General features: G+C 41.3%; 1 protein-coding gene across 5 annotated transcripts in view; it reads left to right on the top strand.

The window, feature by feature from the left end:
• Positions 1 to 22,133, top strand: part of DCX (doublecortin) — an 85,616-nt gene extending 63,483 nt beyond the window's left edge. For 2 of the 5 annotated variants that reach the window (XM_072877284.1, XM_072877285.1), the window contains exons 5-7: positions 393 to 530; positions 10,468 to 10,565; positions 13,152 to 22,133. In XM_072877284.1, the coding sequence (XP_072733385.1) occupies positions 393 to 530; positions 10,468 to 10,565; positions 13,152 to 13,208 (293 nt within the window). In that variant the 3' untranslated portion in view covers positions 13,209 to 22,133. The remainder of the gene's footprint in view (positions 1 to 392; positions 531 to 10,467; positions 10,566 to 13,151) is intronic. The other 3 variants (XM_072877288.1, XM_072877287.1, XM_072877289.1) reach the window with 3 other exon arrangements.
• The last annotated feature ends 5,359 nt before the right edge of the window (positions 22,134 to 27,492 follow it).

Below are 27,492 nucleotides of genomic sequence, written 5' to 3'. Positions count from 1 at the left end.
TTTTTTGGCCTGATTCTTCCCTCAGTCAGTGTTGACCATTTTCATTTTGCTCACTGGTTGGTGAGAACCAAGGCAAGGGGAAGGGCAGAAAATCTTTGGTAGGACACAGGTACGGAGATGGGCCCTGCTGGGGAGCCAGCCTGATCTTGACATACACTCTCTCAGCACCTCCTCTAGAGGAGCAAAGCTGTTCTTCTTTTTGCCCTCCCCCTAAAAATTCTCCTTGCTGCTCTGGAGAAAATGTGGAGATATCAGCTTTTCCCTTGCCATTGATGTTTTCTGCAGCTCTTTAGAGACAAAGCACTAAGCTGCCCGTGGGTGTTTCATAGCTGGTGCCCATAGGCAGCGAGAGTAGGTAGGGACATAACCACGGTTGCTGTCTGTTTCCTCAGAGTGCCGGGTGATGAAAGGGAGCCCTGCGACTGCCACGGGCAGTAAGTCATCTCCCACCCCTCAGAAGAGCTCAGCAAAGAGTCCAGCCCCCATGCGCCGGAGCAAGTCTCCAGCCGATTCAGGTAACCATCAAGATGGTGAGTGATTGTTTTCTGGTGTCTGAATATTAACTGTGCTTAAGAGAAAAACACATATTGTGTGTCTTTGGATACACTGACCTCGGGTGTTTGCATATGAAACTTTGGTATTTTTTAAAAAACAAGAAGCTGGTGCAGGGGCACTTAATAAATATCGGAGACGAATTCGCTGGTTGGTTAAGTGCAGTTGTGGCTTTAAGTCTTACCACCCACAGTCTCACAGCCTCCTGCCCTAACAAAAATTTAAAAGACATTTCCACTTCACAGGCAGGAAATCAAGGCCCACAGTGCTCCCATGTGTTCCCTATAGATACAGACTGATTTAGAATAACCTCCTGTGCAATGTAACCTGTACAGGTCAGAAGTGTCCCCTTCTAATCATTATTTAAAGAAGACCAGTGACCTTGCAATTGGAGAACTGGTGATGGGTTTATTGATGTGATACTGAGACATCCATTCAGTAATAGAAGAGAAGGAAAATGGGAATCCTGATTTGCTACAGCAGCTTGCACCATTTAAAATGCCTCCCTCCCTCTTCAGTAGCAACTGGATTGGCAGTGTAGCACATCTGGAGAGCTGCAGAGCCTATAAATTAAAGGCTGGGCTGAATATCACACTTCTGGTAATTGATAGTTTTTAGAGTCAGGATGGAGAGGGTGGATCTCTAGGTGTGTTATCTGTCTGCCTGTTTTTTTCCAAAAGAGAACCAGACATGGCCTTTCACTAAAATGGCCAAATCGCCAAATAAGCACTTCCAGGATTCCAGGAGAGCTTCATAGCTAAAATTCAAGTGACCCACAGTATTAACACAGGTGATATAAAACAGAAATCGCTTTTCACCTTCACGGTAACGCATTGCACATTGCATGCGAACACCACACAACAGCTGACCATCAGTAGATATTGGATTACTGGATATAAAATTCTCATGACGATATTCAGAAAGATTTTCCCCAGGAAGCAGTTAATTTGTTTAGGGTCTCTTGATGTTCTTCAGCTACTTAAAGAGGCAATATGAAATTGGTTGGCACATGCCAAGACTCTGTGATTTTAAAAAAGTTATTTCTCTGTAAGGGGACTCTGCATTCATAGAGTTTTCCTTCAAGATTCCAGCGTTGGCTGGTTTTAACTCAGGCTTGCTATAATCTAAAAAGCTGTTACAATCCTAAATGCATGGTAAAGTTGCATAGGTACATTGAAGGCATGATGGAAAATATGTTGTTGATTTAAAAAAACCCAAACAACTCCTATTCAATGATCTGGGAGTCAGCTCATGCATGAGTTGTGAAACAGCATTTAAACCTTCTGCATAAGCATCAGATGCTAATTACCATCAGAACTAGACTTTATTGCATGAACATATAGTCTAATGTGAAATGGCAAGTATTGTGTTCCTGATTTTAACTGATTGAATGACTCACAGGAACAAAATGGTGAGTCATCTGATGAAGTTTAATGAACACAGTTAGTAGAGCCTTTCAGAAGGAGATTAAAGTAACCAGAGATGCTGAACAATAGCCAGCTCCTGGAGTTAAGGCCAGTAATGAAGGACAAATCAGGTTTCTTTAATCCATCTAGACAAGGGTCTTTCGTACTTTCCTGTGATTTCAATACAGAAAAAAATGGCATCCTGTCCTGCTTAATGAGAATAAAAAATGACTGAACTCTCTCAGTGCTGGAAAGGTAATCAAAGACAGTTGTTTTCTCAGGACAGAGAGAAAAAAAGAATACCATCTTGTGTTCTCATCCCTTGAATTTGTAATAAAGAAAGTGGGTCTACACATTACTTAAGAGTCAATATTTACATAAACAATCGACAGGCTTAGCTGCATTTTGAAGTTATCACATTAAAAAGGCAAGGAATGCTGAATGAAGCCTGATTAATAAAAGATGATCTGACCCATTTTTTTTTCAGCATTCTCACCTATTTCATTTGTGAAAAGATTTAAAAGCAGTTTTATTTCAAGTATATTAAATATTTTTGCTATGTGTTTGATCTCCTACGCATTTGTACCTTCTGTCTTTGCCGTCTTTCACTCTGCTATGGTTGTCATATCAGAACTTGGAGTTTCCTTGATATTATGTTATTAGTTTCTGTTCTTTTCAGTTCTTTCCCATGTAGGTTTTGGTATCGTTTTTTCCACCATAGTCTCTAAGACCATTGTGACATATCTGGGCACTGATGTAAATACAGATTCTGAAGTAAATCTCCATGCTGCTTCAGTGCAAGAAGTCTGAACCCTCCTTATTACAAGCACACCGCAGTTACAGAAAAGGCTATTTTCTTCCATTTCTCATCCTAATTATTCCATTTCCCTGTTAAAGCATATGGGAAAATGGTACCTTATTTATCAGCAGCAAAAATGAGAATGCAGTGGATTTACATGTGGACAGTGCTCTGCATGCACTGCCCACAGAGGCAGCGAAGGCTTAAAGCAGATTGTGCATGCACAGCTCTGCCTCGCTCCTTGGCCAGAGCTTCAGTGTTGCCAGCAGATAGTGGACAAAAGTAGTAAGTCACTGTTACAGCACAGAGAGAACAGAAAAAACTGCTTCAGCAAAGCTTGCTAGTGCTAATTCTGAGGATGTAACATTGTCAGCATACAAACATTGCATCTGCTTTCTCTACCATTCACTGTAGGAACACTTCTGATCTTTATGTGTCAACATAAAACACTTGTCATTCAAAGCTGTGGAAATGCTTTGTGCCCGAACAGCAGTTATCCTCCACACAGGCTGGGGTATTTGGGGACTTGTGTTTTATTCCGGTCTCCTCCACTGACTCACTCCATGGCTTTGAGTGCATCATTTAAGCTGTTCATGCCTTCTTTCCCAATGGATTGTCCAAGGCAGTGATAACCAATCTGTACACAGAGCTCTGTAATCTACCCATGGAATCATGCACAGGAGAGAGCTTTGAGGCTCCTTATTTGGGGCTTTTTGTGTATTCTGAAAGCATTTGGACAATAATATTGCTAAAACCAAAGCTATTATCTCACAGATTGCCAGAGACAAAAGACATCTCCAGCAGCAGAGTGGCTGCAGCATGTGCTCCAGACCTTCCAGCAGAGGCAAGCCACACTCTAGCAAGGCCACTGTCTACACTCCAGTGGATCAGAGACTGTTCCAGCAACCTGCACACTCTCTAATGCATTCAGTCCTGCTGCAGTAAACCGTCAGGTTATGCAGGTGAATGAATACAACTGTGTGGCCTGATGGTGTGTTAGCCATCGTCATAGACTGTGTAGATCCCCATCTAAGTTGATTTGTCAGCCTGGAAGCTTTCTATGCAGGGATCTGCCTCCTGTGCCAGGTGATCTCCTTTCATCTTTGATATCATTTGCTCCTTCTGGTTTTGGCTATGGATTTAGTGATCTAATTCTCAATGAGAAACATAGATCCAGGTATAACTAGCTTTCTGGGAGAGCCATAGAGAGGCGTACTGCTGGCTGGAGTTCAGTTTCCCCTGATGGCACCCAAAGCTTTGTTCCTGATTGTGGTCTCTGGGGCCACCTCTGAGTCAGAACAACAGCAGAATACATAAGGAAATATATGTAGAAAGTCTGTAAATCTAGCACTGAAAAGGAAGCAGCTTCTAAGCTATTTAATTGCTCCTATCACCAGGTAGATGTGAACTGTAATGTATTCTTTGACTGTCTTGTTACAGCAGTCCTGGTAGTGAGCCACCGAAGTAAGTGGTCAGCTGCTGTTCCAAAATAACAAGGATTAACATGGAGCAACAAAGAACACATAAAATATTTTGTTAAAAAACATCAGGACAAAAGGCCGTGCACAGAAGTGCAACCACACAGAGAGTGCCATCTCCTAGCTGCAGCAATTCGAGTTCACTGGTTGAATTGCTACCTTCTGCCGGAGGTAATTTGCCTCCTGCCTAGATGTGTCATGGCCTCACTGTGAAAAGCTCAATTCCCTCTAGGCAGCCAGAGCCCTTCAGCTCCAAGGATATTAAAAAAATGAGTTAGCTAATCCACAGAAACATGTTAAACACTGTTTTCTTGGCATGGTACTTTTATCTCTTTATTTACCATACAGTCATTTAAATGAATGAATGAAAATTAAATGAATGAATGAATTAAAAGGAAATGAATGAATGAAGAACGAAGAAGTGTCTTGCTATAAGCAGATGGTAACAGACCACAGTCCTTATATTCCTAAGGGGAATCCTTTCTTCCTTCTCTCATTAACCCCCAACCCATATATATACCTTCTCAGCAATGCCAGTGTATTTCTGTTTTGATCCAGCTGTTCCTCCAGCCACTGTACTGATCATTCCATCGTGGGGCTGTTTCCACCTCTTGGTCCAGTTGGACTGGAAGGCCCTGGCTGCTTTCCCAGCAGTTCCCACTGGGCTTCCAATATATCTTTTAGTTTCCCATCTCTTTGGTGGTGGAACTGTGATGCAGTCTTTCATCTACATCCTCCACCTAACTCCCCCAAAATGTTGCTTCCAGCAAGGTGGGGTTAGCAAAATACAGCAGGATTTTACTTCTCCGTCTACAAGAATGTATCCAAGTGCCTCTCTCTTGTCTCCCAAATGTGAGCTAGTAGAGCTGAACTAGTTTCTCATATATCAGGTGTGAATTGAGACTGGAAGGGATTGGTGTCTCTATCTGGCCTTAGCTGAGCTCGGGTTGTTGTGTTTTAGTATGGACTGAACATGCTAAGAAAGTCATAAGCAAACTAGAGAAAATCCAGGTCATAAAGGTTGAAGGAAATTGACTGATTCAGCTTAGAAAAAAGGAAGATCAAGAAGGGACAATTTAACACTCTTCTAATGCATATGAAGTATTAAAAAGAGGATAAGGATCGATTTTCTGTCTTTATCAGGGATAGGACAGGATATTGGTTTAATCTTTAATAAGGGATATATAGATCAGATATTAGGAACACTTTTCAATTATAAGCATCTTAATCACTGAAGCAGGTCTCTGAGGGAGCCTGTGAGTCCCTGTCAGACTTGGTGCTTTTAAAAAATAAGATCTCTATTGGGGATGACCCAAATATATCTGATCCCAATTTAGAGCACAGAATTGGAGTTACAAAGCTTCTGTGGTTATTTCTAGCCTCTATTTTTCTTTCCATGAAGTCAGCTTTGCTAAATGACATAGCTTAGAGCAATAAAATCCAGACTAAACTAGACGTGCAGTATACCATCCAATTCCTTCTCCTAACATGACAGAGGAGAACTGGGTGCAAGGACATAAGTCTCTGTGCTGCTGCTATGGTCCATGAGATTTAAATGGGGTAGGGTCAGCATGAAGTTTGGCAAAATTTCTTTAACAGATGACTCCAATAAGAAGTCAAACCAAACAAAAGACAGAGCTAAATCTCAGGGGAGAAATACAAGGGAGAAAACAATGATGTCATTTGCCATTACTTCTTTGTTATAAAAATATGAATTTATCTTACAGTAACTCACATAACAAACAAGGGTTCAGTTGTATAAATACATGCGCTGTGATAGGAGAGTTTATGATTTTTAAAACCAGCATGATCTTTGTCCTTTGCAGTACAGAGCCACAGGTACCTGAGCTGAAATTTGAAAATGTCTTTCCCCAGCTTTGCCTTGATTTGGCTCAGGGAGCCTATGAACAGGGCTCTGAGGCACTGCTGCAGGACTTTAATTTCTCAGTCCTCTAATGGAAGGGTTTGGATAGAGGGACAAAAGCATATTCACAAGGCAGCAGCAATTAGCAAAACAGATACAGAACGTCAGTCTGTCCTGACTGCAGATCTGGCTCCCCAGGGTCATTATATATGAATGTGTTAAAAAGGCAGCAGATGTCTTTTGGATTGCACACAAGGTAGAGCAGCTTGTTATCCCACTTGCACTTACTTACGTTCTGCTAGCTGACAATCCACCGTACGCATCCAGCGGAGAGATCACCCTCACAAAACGTGATGAGAAAAGGGTGCCAATGCTGCAGAGCTGAGTGCTTGGAAGTTAGGAGGTGCCTGAGCGAAGGATGCCTGTGCAATCTGAAGTCTTCCACTCCTGAATACACACTACAACAGAGTCTTTATTTTTCCCACAGGCTCCTCTGTCCTGGAGGGCAGGATGGCTTGTGCTCACTAAATGAGCTGCTATTTCTACATTTGCTTTATGCTGTCCGTGTTCTGGTTGTTGCCTCTCTTTATTTTCTTGGTGACACTTCAAACCCTGACCTGGAGACAAAACTGTCCACGTATTTCATGGTTCTTTCACTCTTGTGATGTACGAGCATGTGCTCCTCAAACTAGAAACTCATCTGCAGAGCCCTGGGAACCCCAATGGAGCAAGGAGTATTAACCTTATTTTACAAATTGACAGAAAAAGAGATATCTCCACACATTTTGAGCACTCACTGTGATCCTTGGGCCCTGCATTTTCCAGTTCTGTTATTTGATAGAAATGTAAGTTCAAAAGATGGACCTCACTAACCTCATTTACAGGTCTCGGTGCTTATCATTGCTGGAAATTCAGATCCAGGGTCCCAGTCATCCAAGCAAACCGGAGCAACACTCAAGGAACAATTGCATATGAGAAGTTTGGCTAAAATATCTGTGGGAGAAGCAAGCAGAGAATTCAGTTTACCTGAATCTCTCATAGCCATCTCAAAGGTGACATTATCCTATGTTCTCCATCCTCCTTCTCATTTCCTGGACAAGCCTGATTTATCTCCCGAGTACAATTGTCTTGTGCACTGAAGGAGCTAAGGGTCCTATGAAACAAGGTAGTGCACATGTTCATGCAATTAAAGGACGTGTCATATGCACAAAGGGGCTTTAAGGTAAATTGAGGTTGCAAAGCAAATCCAATGACATAAATAAGACATAATACACAAACAATAACGCGGTGGAAAAAAACCCAAACTAATTCAAATGAAAGCTGGTTATAAAGAATGGTTTCCAATAGCCGAGCTTATGTGAGATCCTTAGCTACCATAAGTCATCAGAGGATTTTAGTGGAGCAGCAGCGTTATACACCACCTGGGATCTGCTCTTTGCCTCTTGTTATTTTCTTGCATTTGAGTTCAAAAGGAATGCATGCAAGTTTGATTATGAACACTATTCTTCATTATCAGACAGAAAGAAAATGAAACTGGGCTTCTTAATTGTTGGTCCTGCTGCAAAACTCTTTGTGAGTATTTGTAATGATATACATCCATCTCATTGGATTTCTGACTTGGATGTCACATCTGTTTTTTCATTGGTGCTCATAAAATATTAACATCCCTGCTGTAGCACTCAAAAGTCTCATTGTATTAGGGAATTTATGTCCTTCCCTGCAGCAATTACATCTATTTGCTGCACACCAACTGTTAGCCATTCTTCCAGTCTTCCTGTTTGTGGAAGGGAAATTTGGGTTCTTTGTAGAGTTGGTAAGTGGCATTCTTTGTCTTAGGAAAGATTACTTCCTGCCTCAGGATCAGTGACAACTGGAAATAAATAAAGAAGGAGGGATTTTAGAAATTAAAGATGGATTCTAGCTAATACAGATTATATTAGTACTACTGTACCCCACATATTCTTTAATAGAAACCCAAAGTCACTTGGTAAAAAAATACCATAAAAGAGATCAAAGTTCTTTTTTTCTGAAGTGCCTTCATTATATGGCATATAGTTAGTGAACTCTACTTTTTTCCCCCCCAGCCTCGAGGGCAGCTCACTTTGTAGAACTGGAGCAAAGTGAAAAGTGGCATGTCGCAGTGCGGGGACCAGCGTGTAACCATTTCTGGGTTTCCATAACTAGTTTTTTCCCCCTACCAATAAAGAATGGTCTGAGTGGAATGGGGAGGTGAAGGGTCAGTCTGTTCCCCAATTATCTATAGATCATTATTTCTACCACCTTTTAAGAAATATCTATTTCCTCAGCGAGGTGCATTTGTAATGGGAAAGAAGCTATCTGTACTGAATAGCCTCCTCTTCTCAATAGCACCTTCTGCATAGAAATGATGGATATGAAGACAGAGAGCCCATGTTACCGTGAATCTGTTGAGTCTGAGCTGCTTTAACATGCCGGCAGCTCCTCCTTTGTCCTGTGGCTTAGAGCACATGTTTCTTTACACTTACTTGAATTCACATGTATGATCTCTACATTTGGGCCAGTGATACTACGAACCTTAACTGCCCTCCTCTTTCTCACAAGAAGGTAACAGAGAAGGGGAATGAGGCTGGCTGAGGCATTAAAGCAAGGGTTATGCTGGATTTGCTCTTACAAATACAACACTCACACACCTTCTTCTTACTGTATGATACTTTATACACTTCTTAGTTCTCCTCCAGACACTCAACTACTTGCTTAATTTTAAGTAACTGATTTGCATATTCAGCTCTTGCAATTGAAAGCATAAGTCCCATATGCTGAAATCATCCATCCTCCTGTGCACATGCCTTTACGGTTAGAGTAATGGTACACAGAGGTATTGGGCACATAGAGAGCAGGACAACAAGCCTGGATCGTTATATGCTTGTCTTTCTCTCTCTGTGTGAAACATCAACACAATTAAAAATGCTTTCTTTAGAAGGGGTAGGGATTTGTATAGTTATCTGGACGGCTGGCAACACTGTTGCCATTTAAGGAAATGACAATCAAATATTTGGGGTTTAGTTTTGTGGTTTGTGCTGAATATGTTAAGATCTGGAGTAGGTTTTGGAAATGTCCCTTTCTGTAGACTTGATTGGGATATGTAGTTTAATGTTCATAAGGCCTCCAGCTTGCTGATGCTTGGATTGCAAAAAGAAAAGGCTGGAAAAGATAATATACTTGGACACAGCCAGCATGAGTTTGAATTTCCTTCCCTCAAGTAATGCTGCTTGTGCTGGTGGAACTATGTGTTTACAACGCCTGGTAACAAGAGGGTCTGTATCCCTGGAGTTGATACACAACCTATGAATGACCAAGTTCACTATGCATAAGTATGTCCTTACGAAATACGTATTGTGACACCTGGCAATTATCAAAGACATTAGCTTACTTCAAAGAACATCAGTGGTAGGAAAAAAATAATTTCTCCTTATTCCATTTTGTTTCTCTTCATTTTTCTGCATAATATGTTACTTACTTTGATTCCTTTTTAGTTCAATAAATGCATAATAGCTTGCCCTGACATAGACCTGGGGCCCTTCACTTTAACTAAAAGCCAGGTCTGTGAAGGCCTCAACAAACAACGCTTCCAAAAGCCATTTGGTTTAATGAATCATATTTTTTTAAACGGAGAATAACTATGTTTTCTTCAAAGCAACATGGACAAACAAAGCAACCCAGAAGGCCAGATTTTGGTCTTTGCAAGAGGATTGTCGCTTGATGTGATTCTCCTGTTCCTCCTCCTGAGGAACCATGTTCACTTCTCTGGTGCAGGCAGTGGAGGAACAGCAGAGCCACCTGAACAGGGACATGCCACCCTGTGCTTACACCAGGGCTTCAGAAGGGCTCTTTTGGTCATTTAATCCCAGCCACAACTAACTATATCCAGGGCATTCCAGGCAGCTGTTTGTCTAATTTGTAATGTGTGTATTTGACATATTAACATTTCTTCTGTAGGATCCAGGATATCTGCAGCCTCTGGTTTCCGCTCATGCCCTTAAATGCCATGTGGTTTCAATTGTGTTAAACTACTTGAGAACATAGAAATTGTCTTTGTTTTTCTGGTGATGCATATCTTGGGTTAATTTGGTGAATATTTGTAGTGTAAAATATTGCTCCTTCGATATATTTTATATTTCACTGTATTTTACAGTCTATTATCTTGAACAGCTGAAAGCCTTAACTTGGGTGAACAGCCATGCTGTTCACTTGGTTTTTTTCTCCTGCCTAACATGAATAAACGATCGTGTTTCTGTGTTAAATGTTTGGATACCTTCCATCTCCCCAAAGGAGAAAGGAGATCTTCCTCTTGCTTGTCTGACTGCTAGTTTCTGTCTTGTTTTCTGACAGCAAATGGGACCTCAAGCAGTCAGCTCTCTACACCCAAATCAAAGCAGTCCCCGATCTCCACACCTACCAGCCCAGGGAGCCTCCGTAAGCACAAGGTATTACGTTTCTTATACCTTACTACATCTGTTTCTTCCTTAGTCTACTCATATTTCTATGTCATTTAACTCATGGCCATATCCTCTAGAAGCACGACTCCTTATGTTGAAACAGTGGAGAATTTGGCCCATTACCTAAAAGGGTTGTCACTTTGGGCTCTAGCAAGATGGTAAACAACAAATCATTGGCCTGTTTCTTCCACTGGAGTTATTAATGTGTGCTGGAGGTCATCCATATGGATCAGAAGAGATAACTTAACCCTGAGCTTCTATCGCTATCACTGAAAAAGTTCACAAGTTATTGATGGATATGATCTTCATATAAATCCTCCTCTCTTGAAAAGCCTTAAGGGTTGGCAAATCTCGTCTATTAAACAGCAGAAGAAATACAAATGTTACTGAAGCTCTAAGACATCACTTTAATGATGCTTCTCAAGGATTTTTTTTAAATTATTTAAGGCCATAGTCTGTTTTACAGGAAATAAGTGATTTTTTTTACAGATGATGTAGTAATTGTGTTCTGGTACAGTAGCTGTTTTTACTGGCAACAAACAGGGTGTCTAACAGGTAGCACAGCATCCTAGTAGAGATCAGTAAACCTGGGCTGTCTCATAGATAATTCATGTATTGATTTATTTAAAAGGTATAGCAGCAGTCACAGCTTTTTTATGTTCCTGTTACTCAGTGCCATTCTGCGCTGAGGCCAGATTGTCATTTCCATGGGCTTTCTCATTTCTGAAATAGCCACAGTGTTGCTTCCAACAGTCTTTACTTGATACAGAAATTGGATCTTGGACATAAATGTAAGTGTGAGAGGAGGTCAGTGGGATTTCTCTTTAGTAATCAGAACATACCTCTCAGCCTGAGTATGACTTTGGAAGCATTCACTTGAAATTCTGGAAGAGTAATTAAAAATTCTGATAGTGGTGAGGTTTTGCAGTCAGCCAGCTACATGTAATCCACTGTGGTCTAGATTGCATGGCTTGAACTTATTTTGTTTGAGGATGGTTTTTTCTCAAAGTGAGGAGTGGTAGCAGCAGCTGGACTACAGTTGTTATGATGGTGGAAAAAAGCACAGATAAGTCAATGGGAGGAATCCCCAAAAGTCCAATGGGCTTTGGATTACACCTCTAACATGTAAGATTTTGGATCGCAGACCTTTGGACATGGGGTTGAATGGTATTGGGGGAGCCTGGGGTGGACTTTTGGCTTCTCAAAAATCAGATCTTTAAAATATTCCCAACATATGGAAATGCTGTAGTTACTCAGCTTTATTTGACTTTCTTTAACAAAAGGCATAGCTGAATCCAAATGAAATCTATGTTTTCCTCAGGACTTCACTCTGATCTCAGCTGCTCAGTCTAAGTCTGAGGAAACACACCAATTTTAACACAATGGGTCCAGATTTATTATTAATTTATAATTGAGAACAGGATCTGGCCCATAGTCTGAATTCAAAAATTGCTTGTGTGTATTTCAGCAAAAGTAATGCTGTAAACTGCATCCTTTGCTTCAGCCATCAAGGACCTAAAATACTTTCCAAACACTATCTCATTTAGGACTTTGGAGATGAGTATTTGCTTCCTGGTAAAGACAAGTAAAACTCACCTTCTTTAATGTTTTATGCATGTTTTCAGCTGGCTGATTTATGACCTTTCCAGAGAAGCCCCTAGAATATTTGTAATAGATGGCGACTGCTGAGGGCAAAGCCAATCCGTCTATGAGCTCCTCCACTAACTTAAGCCAATCAGCAAACACAAATGTAGCATTTTAGGTTACCAGAATATTAATGCATCGTTGTCTTCCTCCCAGGAGCAATTTCCTGCTTATGATTAAATCACTTTTCTTTTTTTCCCCTAAAGCTCAAATGCTAAATGCTTAGGTTGAGTTCAGCACAAAGTCATATTTTACCTCTTCTTATATCAAGATGGTTGTGAATTTCCTTTCCGTGTATTTGGGCTTTTCTTCATTTTGCTCACAGTTATTACCTGTGTGGGGGTCAGAGTTCAGAAAGGTCCAAGGAGAGCTTCAGCCCTTGAGTAGGTTTGTGTACCCCGTTCCAGGCAGAACTTTAAGGAAGTGCAATAAGATGGTTACTCCAGAAAGAGACCCTGGAAAAGTTTTACATTCAGTATTTGATCCAGATAATAAACTTGGGATTATTTTCTTAACCCTTCTAATCGATCAGAAATTACTTAAAATAAATAATAAATCATGGAACATTTGGTTTTCCTAGAGATTTGTCCTAAGGGTAGCTGTCAAATCAAGGTAAGACTCTTTATTGTGGACTTAGGTTCAGAGAGACCTGTTTAAGGAAAAGTCCTGCTCTTTCATGCATGTGCTATAATGGACACATTGATCCAGAAGCGATAAAAAAATACTTCTCAAACTTATCACTGAACAGTCATCTTTCTTCTGGTACCAAGACTCCCTTGCCCCACTGTGCAAGTAACCTGCCTTGATTTTAGCCTTGAAGTACCTGGACAACTGGAAGGCCCATCCAGTAACCAGTGCATGAGTCTTCCACCCTGTCCCTACGAACTGCACGGGACTGTGAGTGAGTTAACATTTTCTTCTTTCTTCCTACAGGACTTGTATCTGCCTCTGTCTTTGGATGACTCTGATTCCCTTGGAGATTCCATGTAAAGCGACATGAAGCTAAATGTCCATACTGCAAGCTATGTTTAAGATACAGTAGAGTACTTCTGCCAAAATAAGCAGATAGGTGACTGGTGCTTTCAAAACAGACAAAAGGACACACAGTTATATGTCTTTTTTTTTTCTGTGAGTTATCCTCCGTGCCACAAATCAACACCTACCAGTCTATAGAGATAGAGGGATACCATTCTTCCAAGTTAAAGGGATGCAAAATGGACATTGCGAGCAATTTGGGGCCAATATGCCAATGATCCTGTGCATTTCCCATTTTCTTCTATTATTTCTTCTTCTGCTGCAACTATGTAATTTTCCTAGTGATAGTAAAGTAGCTCCCCCTGGAAGTGTGCAAATAGATCGCTTGCTGACCAATTTGCAAGCTCAAGTAGAGCAAATGATATTCTCCACCTGTCCAAACTGCCAAGGTTTGCCAGCTCACCTGCTCCTCATTTGCAGCCCTGATTTTAGCACCTGCATACTACATACTAACTAGTACTGGTTTTGTTGTTGGAGGGCAGGAAGGGAAATGACTTACTAGTCTGATGCTTAATATGCCAGCAGAAGCTTGGATGAGATTAGGAATGATTGCATAAGATGCTAAGTAAGGTTAGTACAATAGTGATTCAAATATTGGGAATTTTTTTTTTAATGATTAAGCAAAAAAAATGTAAGTCGGCTGAGTTATCTGGAGTGGAACATCTTTCACAGATGATCCAAAGATACTGCTAGCTGGTAACAAATTTTTATACCTACCCTATGGTATCTCTCTATCTCTGTTTGTAACAGTAATGCCTTGTGAACAGCCAACACTGAAAACACTGTGAGAATTTGTTTTCAGGTTTGACACCCTATAGGTCACTTTTTATAGCAAAAAATCAATACACTTTTTATAAAGGAAAACCTTGTATCTGTGTTTTGGGAGTAAGGATGCAAGCTCCTTCTTTTTTATAAAAGCTGGTAATTTTCTTTTGTTTAAAAAACACATTCAGAAAAATGTACAAAAAAACCCAACCAACAACTGCAGAACAGTAATAACAACTCAGTTTAGAAGTCTTGTCATCACTGCCAAAACAGACACATGTAGAGGCAAAAAAAGGTCAGTTCAAAATATTGAATGTTTTGATAGTTTTTGTAATGTTTAAGACTACGTATTTGGTTTTTTACACTTCAGTATTCCTAACTATGGCCAGATTCTCTACTTACATAACAAATGGAATTTTGTGGTGTTCAAAAACCCATATTTTAAGAAACTCTTCTATCTGACAAAAACAAACTTACTGTATTTAGAGAAACCTCTTGCTTTTATTAATCAGTAATGACTCCTACAGAATGCAAAGTTCATCTATTCACGCAGGGCTGGTGGTTTTTACTACGCCGAAGCTTTGTCATAGGCTAGCTGGCATTGCCTCCCTTTCTCATGGAACAAGCTTTCGATGAAACTGATTATTACAGAACTTTACCTAAATGAAATCTGTGCAATCAAATCTTTCTTTGTTGCTCTATTTGCCTTTTTTTCAACATACACACCTATTCCCTATTGCCTTGCAACCCCTTGTGATTAGAATGAATTATAACGTTGTCATGTTTGATGCTACATGAATGCTGGGTTGTTCCCAAAGCCACTCCACATTTTGTTTGCTTGCATTGCTGGTATGAAACAATCTGTGCAGGCTGCATCTTTAGAGGTTCATGTGATGATACATATAATGCAACTTAAAAAAGAGATTTTTCTGAGAGAGGCCAGGATTGGGAATTATTAAGGGGTCAGAGTTATCGTGCACCAAATTTGCACCTAGTAGTCTTAGTGCATGATCATTTACATCCAGAGTTTTGCACGAGAAATCATTTGTTCCCACCAATAACTTCATTTAATTCAATAACTCTCTGACTACGCAACTGCTAAATGATTGCTTCACCTATTGTATATAGAATCCTGGCTTTAGTTCAAAGGCTAAGGGCTCATGTTGAAGCTTTGTGGGGGAAAGGATGGTAGTGTGGACAAAGCATAGGTGCAGTAGTCAGGACACCTTCATTCAGCCCTTGGCATTGCTAAATTTAGTGTCTGAACGGGAGCAGGTCTCTTGGTAACCCTGTGCCTCAATCTGTCTATCTGTCCCTGGAGGGACAATACTGTTCTACCTCACTGGGGGTTGTGAGGCCAAATGTTGGTTAACATTTGTAAAGTGCTTTCAGATCCTCTAACAGAAGGTGCTGAAGTATTCTGGGTGCAGATTTGGTTATGGGTGCTAATTTTTGGCTGTTTAATCCTGTGGGTGCTACTGTAGACACTGGTCACAAGAAAATACGACTTTTTAAGCATAAGGATGTCAAAGGCCATGGTTATGCTAACAATACTATTCATCGGAGCTTTTGTCTTAGTAGAAGCTTTAGTGGGGCAGATAACTTGACATGCTTTTACCCTCTCCTCTGTCCTGTTGGGGGAAATCTGAGAGTCCTTCCCCAAGTCTCTGCCTTTCCGGCACTGCCCTTCCTGACTAGTAGTCGTGACCCTGCCTGTTAGAGATTATGGACTTGGACTCCAGTCAAAGGTGTTGTCACTTCAGTGACACAGGCCATTCCTGTCATAGTCAGGGTTAGCATGTCCTGCCACCTTTCCTCTGAGTCTCTGCTAAACCAAGAGTACAGCCATGAAATCACATCTAGGTTCTCTTGCTATTCAGTACAGGATGCTCACCACAGATCCACCAGGAAAACCTAAATCTTTCATATCCATAAGCAGACTGAACTGCTAGAGCTCATGGTGGTAGGAAGGGAGTCCAAGATGTGCTTTCATCTAGTATCCGTGAGTTCAGTTTGTATAAGATAAAGCAGGATCCGAAGGGGTGAGTGAACCTTTGGATGGATGGTTGTTGAGGTAGCTGTTGAGAAGTAGTTCCTTTCCTTCCTGCCACAAGTTTCGGTTATTTGAAGATGCTCTTCCTGGTGGAACAGGCTAAGGAATCACTGAGGCCTTCTTCCTGAGCTGCACCTAGTGACACATCTAAAACCTGATCCTGCAAGTGCTCCCTTGGGAGTGGAGTTTTGTTTGCATGAGGATCATCCTGGGGTGGGGCTGAGCCCAACTATTCCTTCAGGGAATTAGGGGGACATGGAAAAGGCCTAAAAGAAGAAGAAGGAAAAAAAAATTGTTCAGTGGGAAATATAGCCATTCAAACCAGTAGAAGCCACAAAGAAAACAGGGTATGAGGTCAAACTCCCAAGTTTTAAACAGCAATTTTCTGGGTAGAAATGCCTGGGCAGTAGGAGAAGTCAGTGAGCATTTCAGCTGTAACATATAGTTAAGTCTGTATTAATGCCAATATTGCATGAGTTCTTGTACAGAAATGCATGTGGAATGTTACCTACATTCAAAAATAGTTATCTTCAACTTTGTAGGATCCCTAACATAGATTTGAGTACAAAGAGAAACAATGCACAGGCATCGTACCTTAGTCATTTAAGTATAGGGACAGCCCTGATTCAGGAAAGAACTTAAAGACATGCTTAAATTTTAGCACGTGCTTTACTCCTGTTGATTTTTCACGAGATATAAGCTTGGGTTGGGTCAGAAAGCTTTCCTGAACTGCAATGAATTAGTAATTACTTTCAATATACTATAATAATTCCAGATCCTATGAGATCCTGGAGCAGATGATAGTAATTCCACTATATACTCCAGAGTTTACCTTTTATATTTTTTTCTACTTTTACAAGCACATAAAACTCCACAGGATATGAGGATTTGCCATATTAATTCTGCTATAAAAACCCTGTCTAATTTCCCTCATGAGGCTGCCTTTAGTGTTTTCAGAGACTAATTGAATCACTAAGAATATATTGTTTTAAAACAATACAGTATTTAAAAACAAATTGGAGAGACTCTTAAAGCAGTAGGGCTTTGTTTCTTCGAAAGCTGCCTTTATTCAGTATATTTTAGCAAATTTGCATATACAGTAAAAATACCTGTTTCAGACACACAATCATTAGGAAGGAATTAGAGCAATCCTCCAAGCATAGAATGATGTATTTAGTATTCATACATTCCAGTGATGCTCTTGACTGTAGAAGATCAGGGCAATGCAGCAAAATCTTCAGCCTTAGGATTTTTGTCACTTGTAAAGCATTTATAATCCTAAAGTTTCTGGGTTAAAGCCTCATCTGTTTTAAGATTTGGAGCTAGTTCTGTTCCACCAGCTAAACAGCCAACTAAGACTCTACACCTTGTAATTTTGAAAGAGTTTGGCAATGGGATTTTACCTTGGTCCACTCTGCAGTGGGAGATGGAAATAACTTTTGCCTACCATTTTCTGTGTTTCCTATGTCTGCACATTATTTACAATCTTCTCAGGAGTTAGAAACACCAACTGTGTTATTTTCATAGACAACAGAAAAATAATTCTGCTTAGAAAACAACTTCCACATCTCTCTCTCATATTTAGCTAACACACATGTATGCATGCAAAAAATTGCACACACAGTCTAGCTGTTATTTCTCTCTCATTTGCTTGAACAGTACTTTTGAAGGGAAAAAAGGGAGGTAGGACCAAAAATTATGGCAAACAGCAAAACAGTGTTACACGCAGGCATTTTTAATAGGAGATAATGGCATAAAAGTTAGTTTCTCCTTATCCATATGGATACTGATGACATTTTCTAGGATGCTTTGTGTTTGCTTTTTCATGCGTTTGAAGTCAGTGCTGGTCTTCTTGCTACGCCACAGAACACCTTGTGAAATTGCTCCGTAACGCCATGCTGAAACCCTACACAGATGCTGTTCCAGTGACAGCCATCCCTGGAAGTTGCATCCTCTCTGCAGGGGCATGGTATGGACTTTACAGTATGAGACTTCTCTACTGCCGTGAGAGCACATGAGTGTATTTTGTCATTGACTTCAGTGGTGTACCCCACATCCATTCAAGGCAATTGGAGAGTTGTCTTTTACTATAGTAGAGGCAGAATAATTTTTATAGAAAGAAAGAAAAAATAGCCAAGTAAAGTAGGTATAAAATTAGTCCAGAAAGTCTCTCCTCAAGCTAAGACAATCCGCAACCAGAGAAAAGATATATAGAGGTGCGTTTACCACACACAAGGTGCTGATCATGACCAAGACGGAACAAAACAGCTTCTTTTTTCTAGTGGTTGCTGATGGAAGCAGGCTGGAACAGTATTTGGGACTGGTGAGGTTCTTTGTAGAAGCAAATGGATGGCCCAAGATGGAGATCTTTTTCTGTCTATCTAGCTAAAGAGTGAGGTCAGTCCATGCAACAGGATTAGTGCTTTACACAAGATACCTAGAAGAGATCCAGCTGAAACACCACTTTGGTGTAATGACACCAAGAAGATTAAGATTTTAAGTGCCTTCCAACATGCTTTGGGCTTCAGAAGCGGGACTATACCTGTGCCCAACAAGGCCTAGGTAAAAATGGCCTTGACAAAAAGGGACAGGACAGACACTGATTCTTGAGATATTTAGCCCATCTCGCATTTATTCAAGCAGCTCTTGAAGATTACTGTCTCCAGAATCACAGATTTCTTCTGGCTGATGCCTCTGTCCCATCTGTATGAATCTGAGCAGGCCTCTTCATGGTATCTCAGGAAATGTTAAAGCTGAGTCTTGTGTCTCACAGTGTAGCCACTCCTCAGTGACTGTGGAGTGAACTGGGCTGGGTTTTGCTGCATTGGTTATCGATTCTGTTGTTCAGATATTCTTCACCCTCCTTCTTTGTTCCTGGCTTGAGATCTGGTGTCTCTCATTCTGGGTGCCTCCAGGTGAAAGGCTGGGGCCAGCAATGTGTATAGACTCCTCTTTTGGTTTGGTTTTGTTTCCTCTGGAACACATCTAGTCATCTGATGTTTGTCTGAAGGTCTGTGGCCAAGCTGACAAAAAAACATGTTTTAACAGGGAGAGGGGAGATGCTCAGAGATTGTAAGTGGGTGGATGGAAAGGCTTTTTTTCAGCAATGCCATTGCATAGCTGCTCTGACAGAATCCCAGTTGCAGGGTAGGGTATGTGTACTATGTCTGCAGGTGAAAATGTGGAGCTTTGGGGTCACAGACCACTATCCATCCCTCAGGACACTCTGTTTAGAGAAGGTTAAAAACACTGACACCAATTTTCCGCCAGTAGATGAGCTTCTGAGCAAATGAGAATCAAACCTAATGGATTCAGCAGTGGAATTTCAGAGCCACTGAGATTTCAGAGCTATTGGTCTTTGGCATAACTGCGGACAGATCAGTTCTCCTTGTGCCATGGTGTCCCAATGCATAAAGAGCTAATCGCAATACTTACCTCCACCTGTAAGGTGCTTTGAGATAAGGTGATACAAAGAGCTATGGAAGAGCTTGCTCTTAAGATTTATTCATTACTTAGCGAAGTCTGAAAACCTTATGGAAGCAAACTATGGTCCATTGTCTTCGGCAAATCTTTTCAGGAACTCTGGATCTCTCAAAACTATGCTGTAAAAATGCTTCATTATTTTACTAACAGCGAAAGACAGACACATCATTTTTAGTTCCCCCAAAACCCATGGAGGAGCCAGCAACACCCCTGAGAGCAAGGCCACATCCACATCCAGCAACCCAATTCTCTCACCTGGAGTTGCCACCTCTGGCTTCAATGCAGACCCCTGCTGCCCCTCTTTTTGTGACATGCACGTGTACACATCAGGGGCAATTCGTGTTACCATTCAAAATGTGGGCATTGTATTTGTAAATGATGAATAAGTCTAATGATTTCAGTGGCCTTCCTCCAAGAAAACAGTGGGCCTGTTGTTGAAAGCTTTCTTGTTTAGAAAGTGTTCATGGCCAGATGGCTTCATGGGAAAGAGTTGCCTTTCAGTTTCATTGCTTAATGCACTTAGCTGAACTAACCTATTCTGGCTCTTGCTCTGTATCTCAATGAACTGTAACTCAGGACTCTCAAAGTAGTTTAGAGCTTCCCTAGGTCTGACAGTTTATCACTCAAACAACTGAAGAAGGAGGATGCCCAAAGGGAATTAACAAATCTTTGCAGTAATTAGAGTCTGTCAGCTGAAAAAAGAAGGTTGGCATCATTAGAGAAAGATGCCATGATGGCCAGTGTCACGGGAAACAAAGAAAAAAAGACTTGTTTCTAAGAGGAATGGTAGGGGGCATTTGTTAGGAGATATTTACTGAGTGACGAAATGAGCTTGAACTTCACAGAAAATCAAATGGAAGGGAGAGCATGAGGCGGAGCACTGGAAATGTCAGTGCCATTGAAGTGTGGGAATAATAAAAAACAAAAGCCAAGAAATTCCAGGGAGAAACAAAAGGGGAGGCTGGGGCTAGCTGAGGATCTACAGCTTGGTTCTGGACAGAAAAGCAGCAGGGGTTCCTGGCTGCATGTTGAGAGAGTTATTGCCCCTGCAGGTATCTAAGCCAGGAGGCAGGCTATCTGCCACAACAGTGTGTGCCCCGCTCCCGATGGCAGAAATAAGGTCACACTTGGCCGCAGGCAGGAGGACTTGGTTTGAAGTTCTTCCCCTGCTCCTGTTTTACTCTCCTGCCAGCATGTGTCATCAGTAAAAGGGGGAAGGGAAGATCCAGCCCTTTGCTGAATGATAGCACCCACCTGTGGTTTGGTTTTATTTTTATTCCTCCCTATCAGATCAGAAATAGAAATTAATCAGCGTGCCCTGGCTTGGAGAAGGACGGGCCTGGCACACTGGGGAATTGCAAGACGTGCAAGAAAATAACGAGGGCACCTCTGAACCTCCCATCCCTTCCCACGGAGCTCAGCAAACTCTGGAAAAAGTAGCAACCCACTTGCACCAGGGTGAAAAGCCAAGACAGGGCTCCCAGAGGAGGTTACCTTGACTTGCTGTGCAGGCAGAGGGGCTGATGATCTTGTCCATGAAATGCCTAGCCACGTATGTGAGAGCTGCTGCATTCAATAAATCAATGGGAAGTCCGTGCTGAACAAGGGGATCTGTGTTTAACACCGGTTTTCTCATGAGATCTTTTTTCTAAATTCAGTTGAGTTACAGTGCTTGTGAATTTAATCCTAAAAGGCAAAACAACTGACTTATCCGAACATATTTTTCTGCTGTTTAGTCTAAGATTTTTTTTTTTTGCACAAAGATTGCACCTCTTTGTTTCCATAGATTCTCAGACGCTCAATATAACACAAGTGAAACCCAATACACCTAATTCTCTGCTGCTTTAAACAGGCAGAAGCTCCTCTGTAATTAAGGGAGCTGAATCCATTTGGTCCAAGGTTGGTCTCCTATTTCAAAGATTGATTACTGTCAATAATTCTTGTGTGATTGATTACTTAAGTGCAGATTCAGTTTCCTGGGTGACAGCTGCAGACTTTGCAGAGAAAACCTCATTGACCCCAGCTATAAGGTGATCTCTTGTATGAACCTCTAATAGCAAGTTATATATGGGAGATATTTTGTATAGTTTTATTATAGTTAATGATAAAGCTGAAATAGTTTTCTTTGTTCAAATACCTTAAAACTTTTAGAATTGAAAATTAAACAGGGAACCTTAGCAAATCAGGGTCTCCTCTATTTTTTCTGGTTCTAAAGAGTGATGGCTTTATCTCACTTTACTCTCACTTCAGTCTACCAATAGACATGCCCTGAGCCCAGCACGTTTATGGTAACAGAAATAGCATTTCTATCTCTTCCAGTATTTTTGTACTCTGGTTCCAGCTAGTACCAAGCAGAATAGAGATTTATGGTTGGCTTGGTTTTTAGAGAAAAATACTACCAAATGTCTCTGAACATAAAAAGGAAGGTTCAGTGCATTTTAGGTGACTCATCTAAACTCAAGGCTGCTTTTGATTTTTATCCAAGCTGGTTCTTCCATCTCTATTTACAACAGTTATGTATAGGAAATTGAGATTAATTTAAGTCACGTTTGAAGAGCAGGGTTGTTGCAGAGCAGTGATTCACCTGGCACGTGCAGTCAGAACGAAACACGTTGGTGGCACTTGGTCAGGGTGGACCTGAACCAAACCCTGGTTCTGAACCCCCGAGTTTCTGAGAAACCCATGTGCACAGTCAAACTTAGGAAATGTCTGTAATGGACCAAAGGGACCCCGAGCTGGGGTCCAGGCCCAGTTCTTGAAATGAAGAATTTTACCTTCAGAGAATCCCTGTGAAACATTTAGTGGGGTTTTTTGTTGTTGTTTGGTTTTAGGGTTTATGTTGGGGGGGGGGGGTGTTTGTTCTGGTTTTGGGGGTTTTTTTAAGTTCCAGCACAGCTGCTTTTCTCCATCTGCTTCCAACCATTGCACAGCAGATATGGATGGGTTTTTAATTCACTTCGCTTTGCAGGTGGCATTTGAAATGTAGTGATATTCTGTCTCCCTCTCATGCTGACCACACAGTCAGTCACTGAAGGGCTGCAGAACACACAGCTTTTTTTTCCTTTTTAATTTTTTTTCCCTCTTTACAACAGAATAGCTTTTTCCAGATTTAGTGTGATGTCTAATGATGCGTCTCCTTAAAAAGAAGAATGTCTAGGGAATTAATTGCACTGCTGATTGGTGTTTATAGATAAGGTAAAGCAGAAGTATTGAATGTAAGAACAAGAAAGCCTGTGAGTTATAATTACATGCTGAATTCTGACATGTAAAATTGTTGTTAGTTTGCTTCTTATTTAAATGATGTGTGATCCAAGCAGCTTTATCACCGTGGCAGTACTAGTACAGCTGCGATTATCAATTTAGAAGACACCCAGGGTCTTTTAGAAAGAGGAAACCTGTCTAGCCAAATCTCCTTCTACTCTCTGAAATTACGACATATTCCCTTCCATGATACTCTGTATTTTGTGACGCTGTCTAGTCTAGAAGCACAGGAAAGGAGTATCAGCTTGCTGACTTTGCTGTTACTGGCCTTTGCCTATTTTCTTAATGACGAATATAATCACAAGCTAGGGTTAGCAGCTCTCATCGCATAAGCCTGAGTTCTTCACAGCCCTCTTCTCCGAAGAGCATGAACTGCCTTCGCTCACGGCCCTGCGCTCTGCAGCTCTCTCTGAGCTGCAAATCTGCCGACAAGTTGTGTTGAGGGAGGGAGGTATGCAGCTGAACTGGAACCTGATCATGGATTACTGTCTTAGGTCATTCATTGAGTTTGTATGATTTCATCATTAATAACAAAGCTGCAATATAATATAACTGAGAGGCCACGATGTATTTTCTATTGTCATTCAGTGGGTGGGGGTTGGAGGGGCAGCCAGGTTTAAAGTTTAGCTGGTATACTTTAAACTCTGTGTACATACCCTTGGAGGACACGTGGGTGGTAAGGGTTCAGTTGTTATTTTCTTGGGATTGGTAAATTTCAGTTTGTTTTTGTTTAAATAATAAGGTATTTAATTAATGACATTGTACAAAGAGCTATTAATTTAAACGGTGCTTTTGTTCTCCTAAAACAGATCTATCTAACCTTTCTTTTTGGCAAGCCTGCAGCAATGCTAATCACATTGGCTTTTGTACCTTGGGGGAGTGCGTGGAAGGGGAGGGGAAATGCTTTTCTCTTCAGACAAATAATGTTGCCAATAGTTAACTTTCTGCTTGGATATAGTCCTTGAATTCCCTTTACGCGGAATTTTTATGTGAAGTTCTCTTAAAGGGACAGAACAAGCAGAGGTTATTCCAAAAGATCTCAACTGTATCATCTTGTAATATATTGCAGCTTTATGCCAATGATTCCTTGCTTACCTGTACACAGTCCATGCATGTTTTGAACTAATTTTGCATTCTCCACTTGTGGTGAGTTATTTAGCATTTTGACCACCTTTTGTGCCATTCAACTTGTACAGAAAACATTTTTATTGACGTTTTAAAGGGAGGGGGAAGAAAAGAAAAAAAAAACCCCTTCTGCTCCCTAGTTGTAGGTAGAACTCAGTTACTTAGCAAACAGATGTAGATGAGTGGTTGTAGTGTTAGAAATGTTAGCTTGCTCGTGAACAAGCTTTTGAGAGTAAATGCATGGTCCTGTACCTCTCTTTTCTTAATTAGCTCTTCCTTTCCTCCTGGAAAGATTCTCTCTCTCTCCCTCTCTCTTATTCTGTCTTTGTCTCTCTCGTGGTTGTAAAGTACAGATTTGGGCATAAATAAAATGATATACGACGAGGTTTGAAAAGCAGTTCTCAACAGGTTCTCTCGGGGAACTTAGCTCTCACAGCGCCTTGCCTTGGCACTTTGATTAGACTCTAACTTTCAAGGTAAAACAGATGGGTATCGGTCACCTGTTGCCTCTGCTTGAACTGGGGAACAAGTTAAATCTTTGGAAGTTTGCGTCACTGGGAAACGATGAGATCTTGCTGATCCATTGCAGCTGAGGCATGTGGCACGTGGTGTATTGGCCGTGGCTTCCACACCTGGTTGTTCTACATGGGACTAGTCCCGCGGCCCCTGATTTGCGGAGTTTGCACACACTTTTTGATTTTCCTGGATATACAGCGGAAGAGGGTGGGGGATGGTATATAGGAATTATGTTGTTAGGGGTTCTGTAGACAACTCCTCCACACTCCCAAGCTCTGAGTTGAGTCCACAGGGCTTATTGTTTAATAGCTGTGGTTCTGTTGGCAACGAAGGACAGAAAACAGTCAAAGTCTTGGAAAACAGGGGGTCTCTGAAAAAGATGGATTTTGTAAGAAATGGACTTTAAAAAAACCCCAAAAACCCCTGCCACAGAACGACAAAATGTAGCTAGATCCACACAGCTATCCCCCATGCCTCTTCTCCCTTAGCAGAGTTTCCTTTTGTTAGAAGATTTGACTTTCTAGAAAAAAAATCCGTTTTTGTGAGGTGTTGTGAACTGTTTTTACTACTTGTAATAACCATCCCAGGTCTGAGTATTCTTGTAATGCAATGCCATGCAGCAGAGAACCTGTCCACTTTATAGCTTTGCTCTCAATATTTGTTACTCATTGTTTTCTCATCTAAATGTACATTTGCAAGATGTGTGTAATGTCATTTTCAAAAAATAAAATTTGGTTTCAATATTTAGGCCGATAAAAACCTTTCCGGTGCTTTTATTTGGCAAGCATGTGTTGACTATGATTTGTGAATTATAGCGGTACTTGTTCATTTTGATTCATCAACTTTCCCAAATCAGTCCCACTTGTACAAATGCAGAAAAAAGACGGGGGAGGAAATTTAATGGCCCTGAATTATTTAAGACCCACATCTGCCTGACTGAAACAGCCCAACCTGTATAAGACCCATCCTTTTGACTAAAGGGACGAGCTCAGTGTGGGTCCCACTGTAGGAGATACGGTGCAGGTAAGGGCAGCTCTTTCCCTACGTGCAGCACTTCAGTCAAAATCGTGGATTCAAAACAGCAAGATCTGGCCCCCATCTGAACTCTGCCTTGGCGTCAAGGGCCTGGGCAAGGCCCGTTCGGCCTCACATTAGCTTTGGGAAGTTTGGTGAGATTTGAGAGATACGCTGTGTTTGTCCTGCCTTCCCACACAGGCCTGAAAAAGGTCCAAGTTCTTCTTTCACAGCTACCCTGTCAGAACCACAGTGAAGACAAAAACATTCTTCCTTGTAAGCCCTGAAAAATGTTAATAAGGCTTAGACCTCCTCATTTAATGATATAGTACAAGCCACTTTGCTGTTTGTTTCTGCTTCACATCTGCAGAGTTAGAAGTGAATGTGGTGAGTCAGCTCTGGCCATCCCTGCTGTAGACTGGGCTGCCATGAAAGAGCTCAGATTCTTCCCAATGTTTCATGCTCGGATGGAGCCCTTTATCCTTTTCTCCCTGTGGTCACCGCATGTCAGGCCAGAGAGGGCTGTGCTCTTCGCCCTCTAGATCCAGAGAGATGCTATGCCAACTGGCAAACAGCATCGGGGCTACCAACGCATCGCCCCACTTGGTCAATTACCAGCACCCAGTTGTGATGATCGTGCCATGCTTGGACAGGCCAGAACCAGCACATACAGTACAGTTCTGTTTGCAGTGGAAGACCACACAAAAAAAAATTGCAGTTCCCAGAATAAAACCAGTAGAAGAAAAAAGCCCTAAGAACAGCCTTTATCTGAATGTGCATGAACTGAAACTGAAGCAAATGTTATCAGAAAAGCAGAACAAGTACTTTAGAAAATACTCTGCTTGTGTCTTTATGCACCCCAAGAGCAAACAAAGCACACTGGTGTCTTTTCTAGGGGCTATGTGTTAGATGAGGTCAATAAAAAACATAAGAGGTAGTGCTCCTGCCCATGCAAAATGTTCTGAAAATGGCAGGTTTAAAACCCTCAACGCGCTGTGTGCATCGCTCAATCACAGCTATTCCAGGGACTCTAGAGAGCGTCAAGAGGAAACCTCGATGGTGATAGTGCGGCCCCAACGACCAACACTGCAAACCAGTGGAAATGATGCTGCTGTCTTAGTATGAATCCCACTGACACAAATGAAATTACTCCAGACTTACAGTCATGGAAATGAGAGCAAACTTAAGTTTCCAAAGTCCAGCCTTCCTGCTACATCAGCCCAGATCTATACAGAAATGTACACCAGCTATCCCTGAATATGTTGTTTCATCAAAGCAGCAAAAGAGTTGGTTTCCAAAAGGTCGAGTTTCAAGTGCGTTGGCCCTATACGGTGTCAGTTGTTTGGACTGAAATAAATGTTTTGGCCTGGTTGGAAAACCTTTGTCTGGTCTCTTGACCTAATCGCCATTACTTGATGCTCAGCCATTGCTCGCTGTACAATCTGGTTCCAATCAAAGAAAACATACTTTTTGCCTGTCAGGCTTGTCAGCTGCAAATGATCCAAGTTTTCTGCAGTTGCTGGCTTTGAATTGCAGCCCAAAATATGGCAGCCAGATCCATATGTAATAGGACATTTACTGGGCTCTGGCAGCTTAGCGCTGTGCAATGCTGAACACGGTTGTAGCATCAACTCTGTGGCTCAGGGTTTCTGTAGTGTTGTTTAATCTTATCTTTTCTGTAAATAAAACACCTTTAAAGTCAACAAATCTAGATCATTTACATGGTTTCTCCTACAGTCTGAGCTCTGCCCCTTGTCCTCCACTGCAGCCATCTGCTCCCCCACCCCAGCCTCTCTCAAATACACCTAAACTTCAAAGGTATAGTTTTCCGTGCCGGTATCACCTTTACCATCATGCAGGCCCTGCACACCTACAAACAGATGTGGCTCTCCAGATGTTCACTGGAAAAAGAGTCATAGTACAGCTGTTTGATTTTTTTTCAAATAAAGCACCAAATCAAAAAGGTTCAGTGTTACGGTCCCAAAGTAAATGGGAACTCCAATGACTTGAAATTGTAGGCAC

This window comes from Ciconia boyciana, chromosome 12 (assembly GCF_034638445.1).
Source record: "Ciconia boyciana chromosome 12, ASM3463844v1, whole genome shotgun sequence".
NCBI lineage: Eukaryota > Metazoa > Chordata > Aves > Ciconiiformes > Ciconiidae > Ciconia > Ciconia boyciana.
The sequence above is the reverse complement of the archived record's forward strand: the minus strand, read 5'-3'. Positions and strand labels throughout refer to the sequence as shown.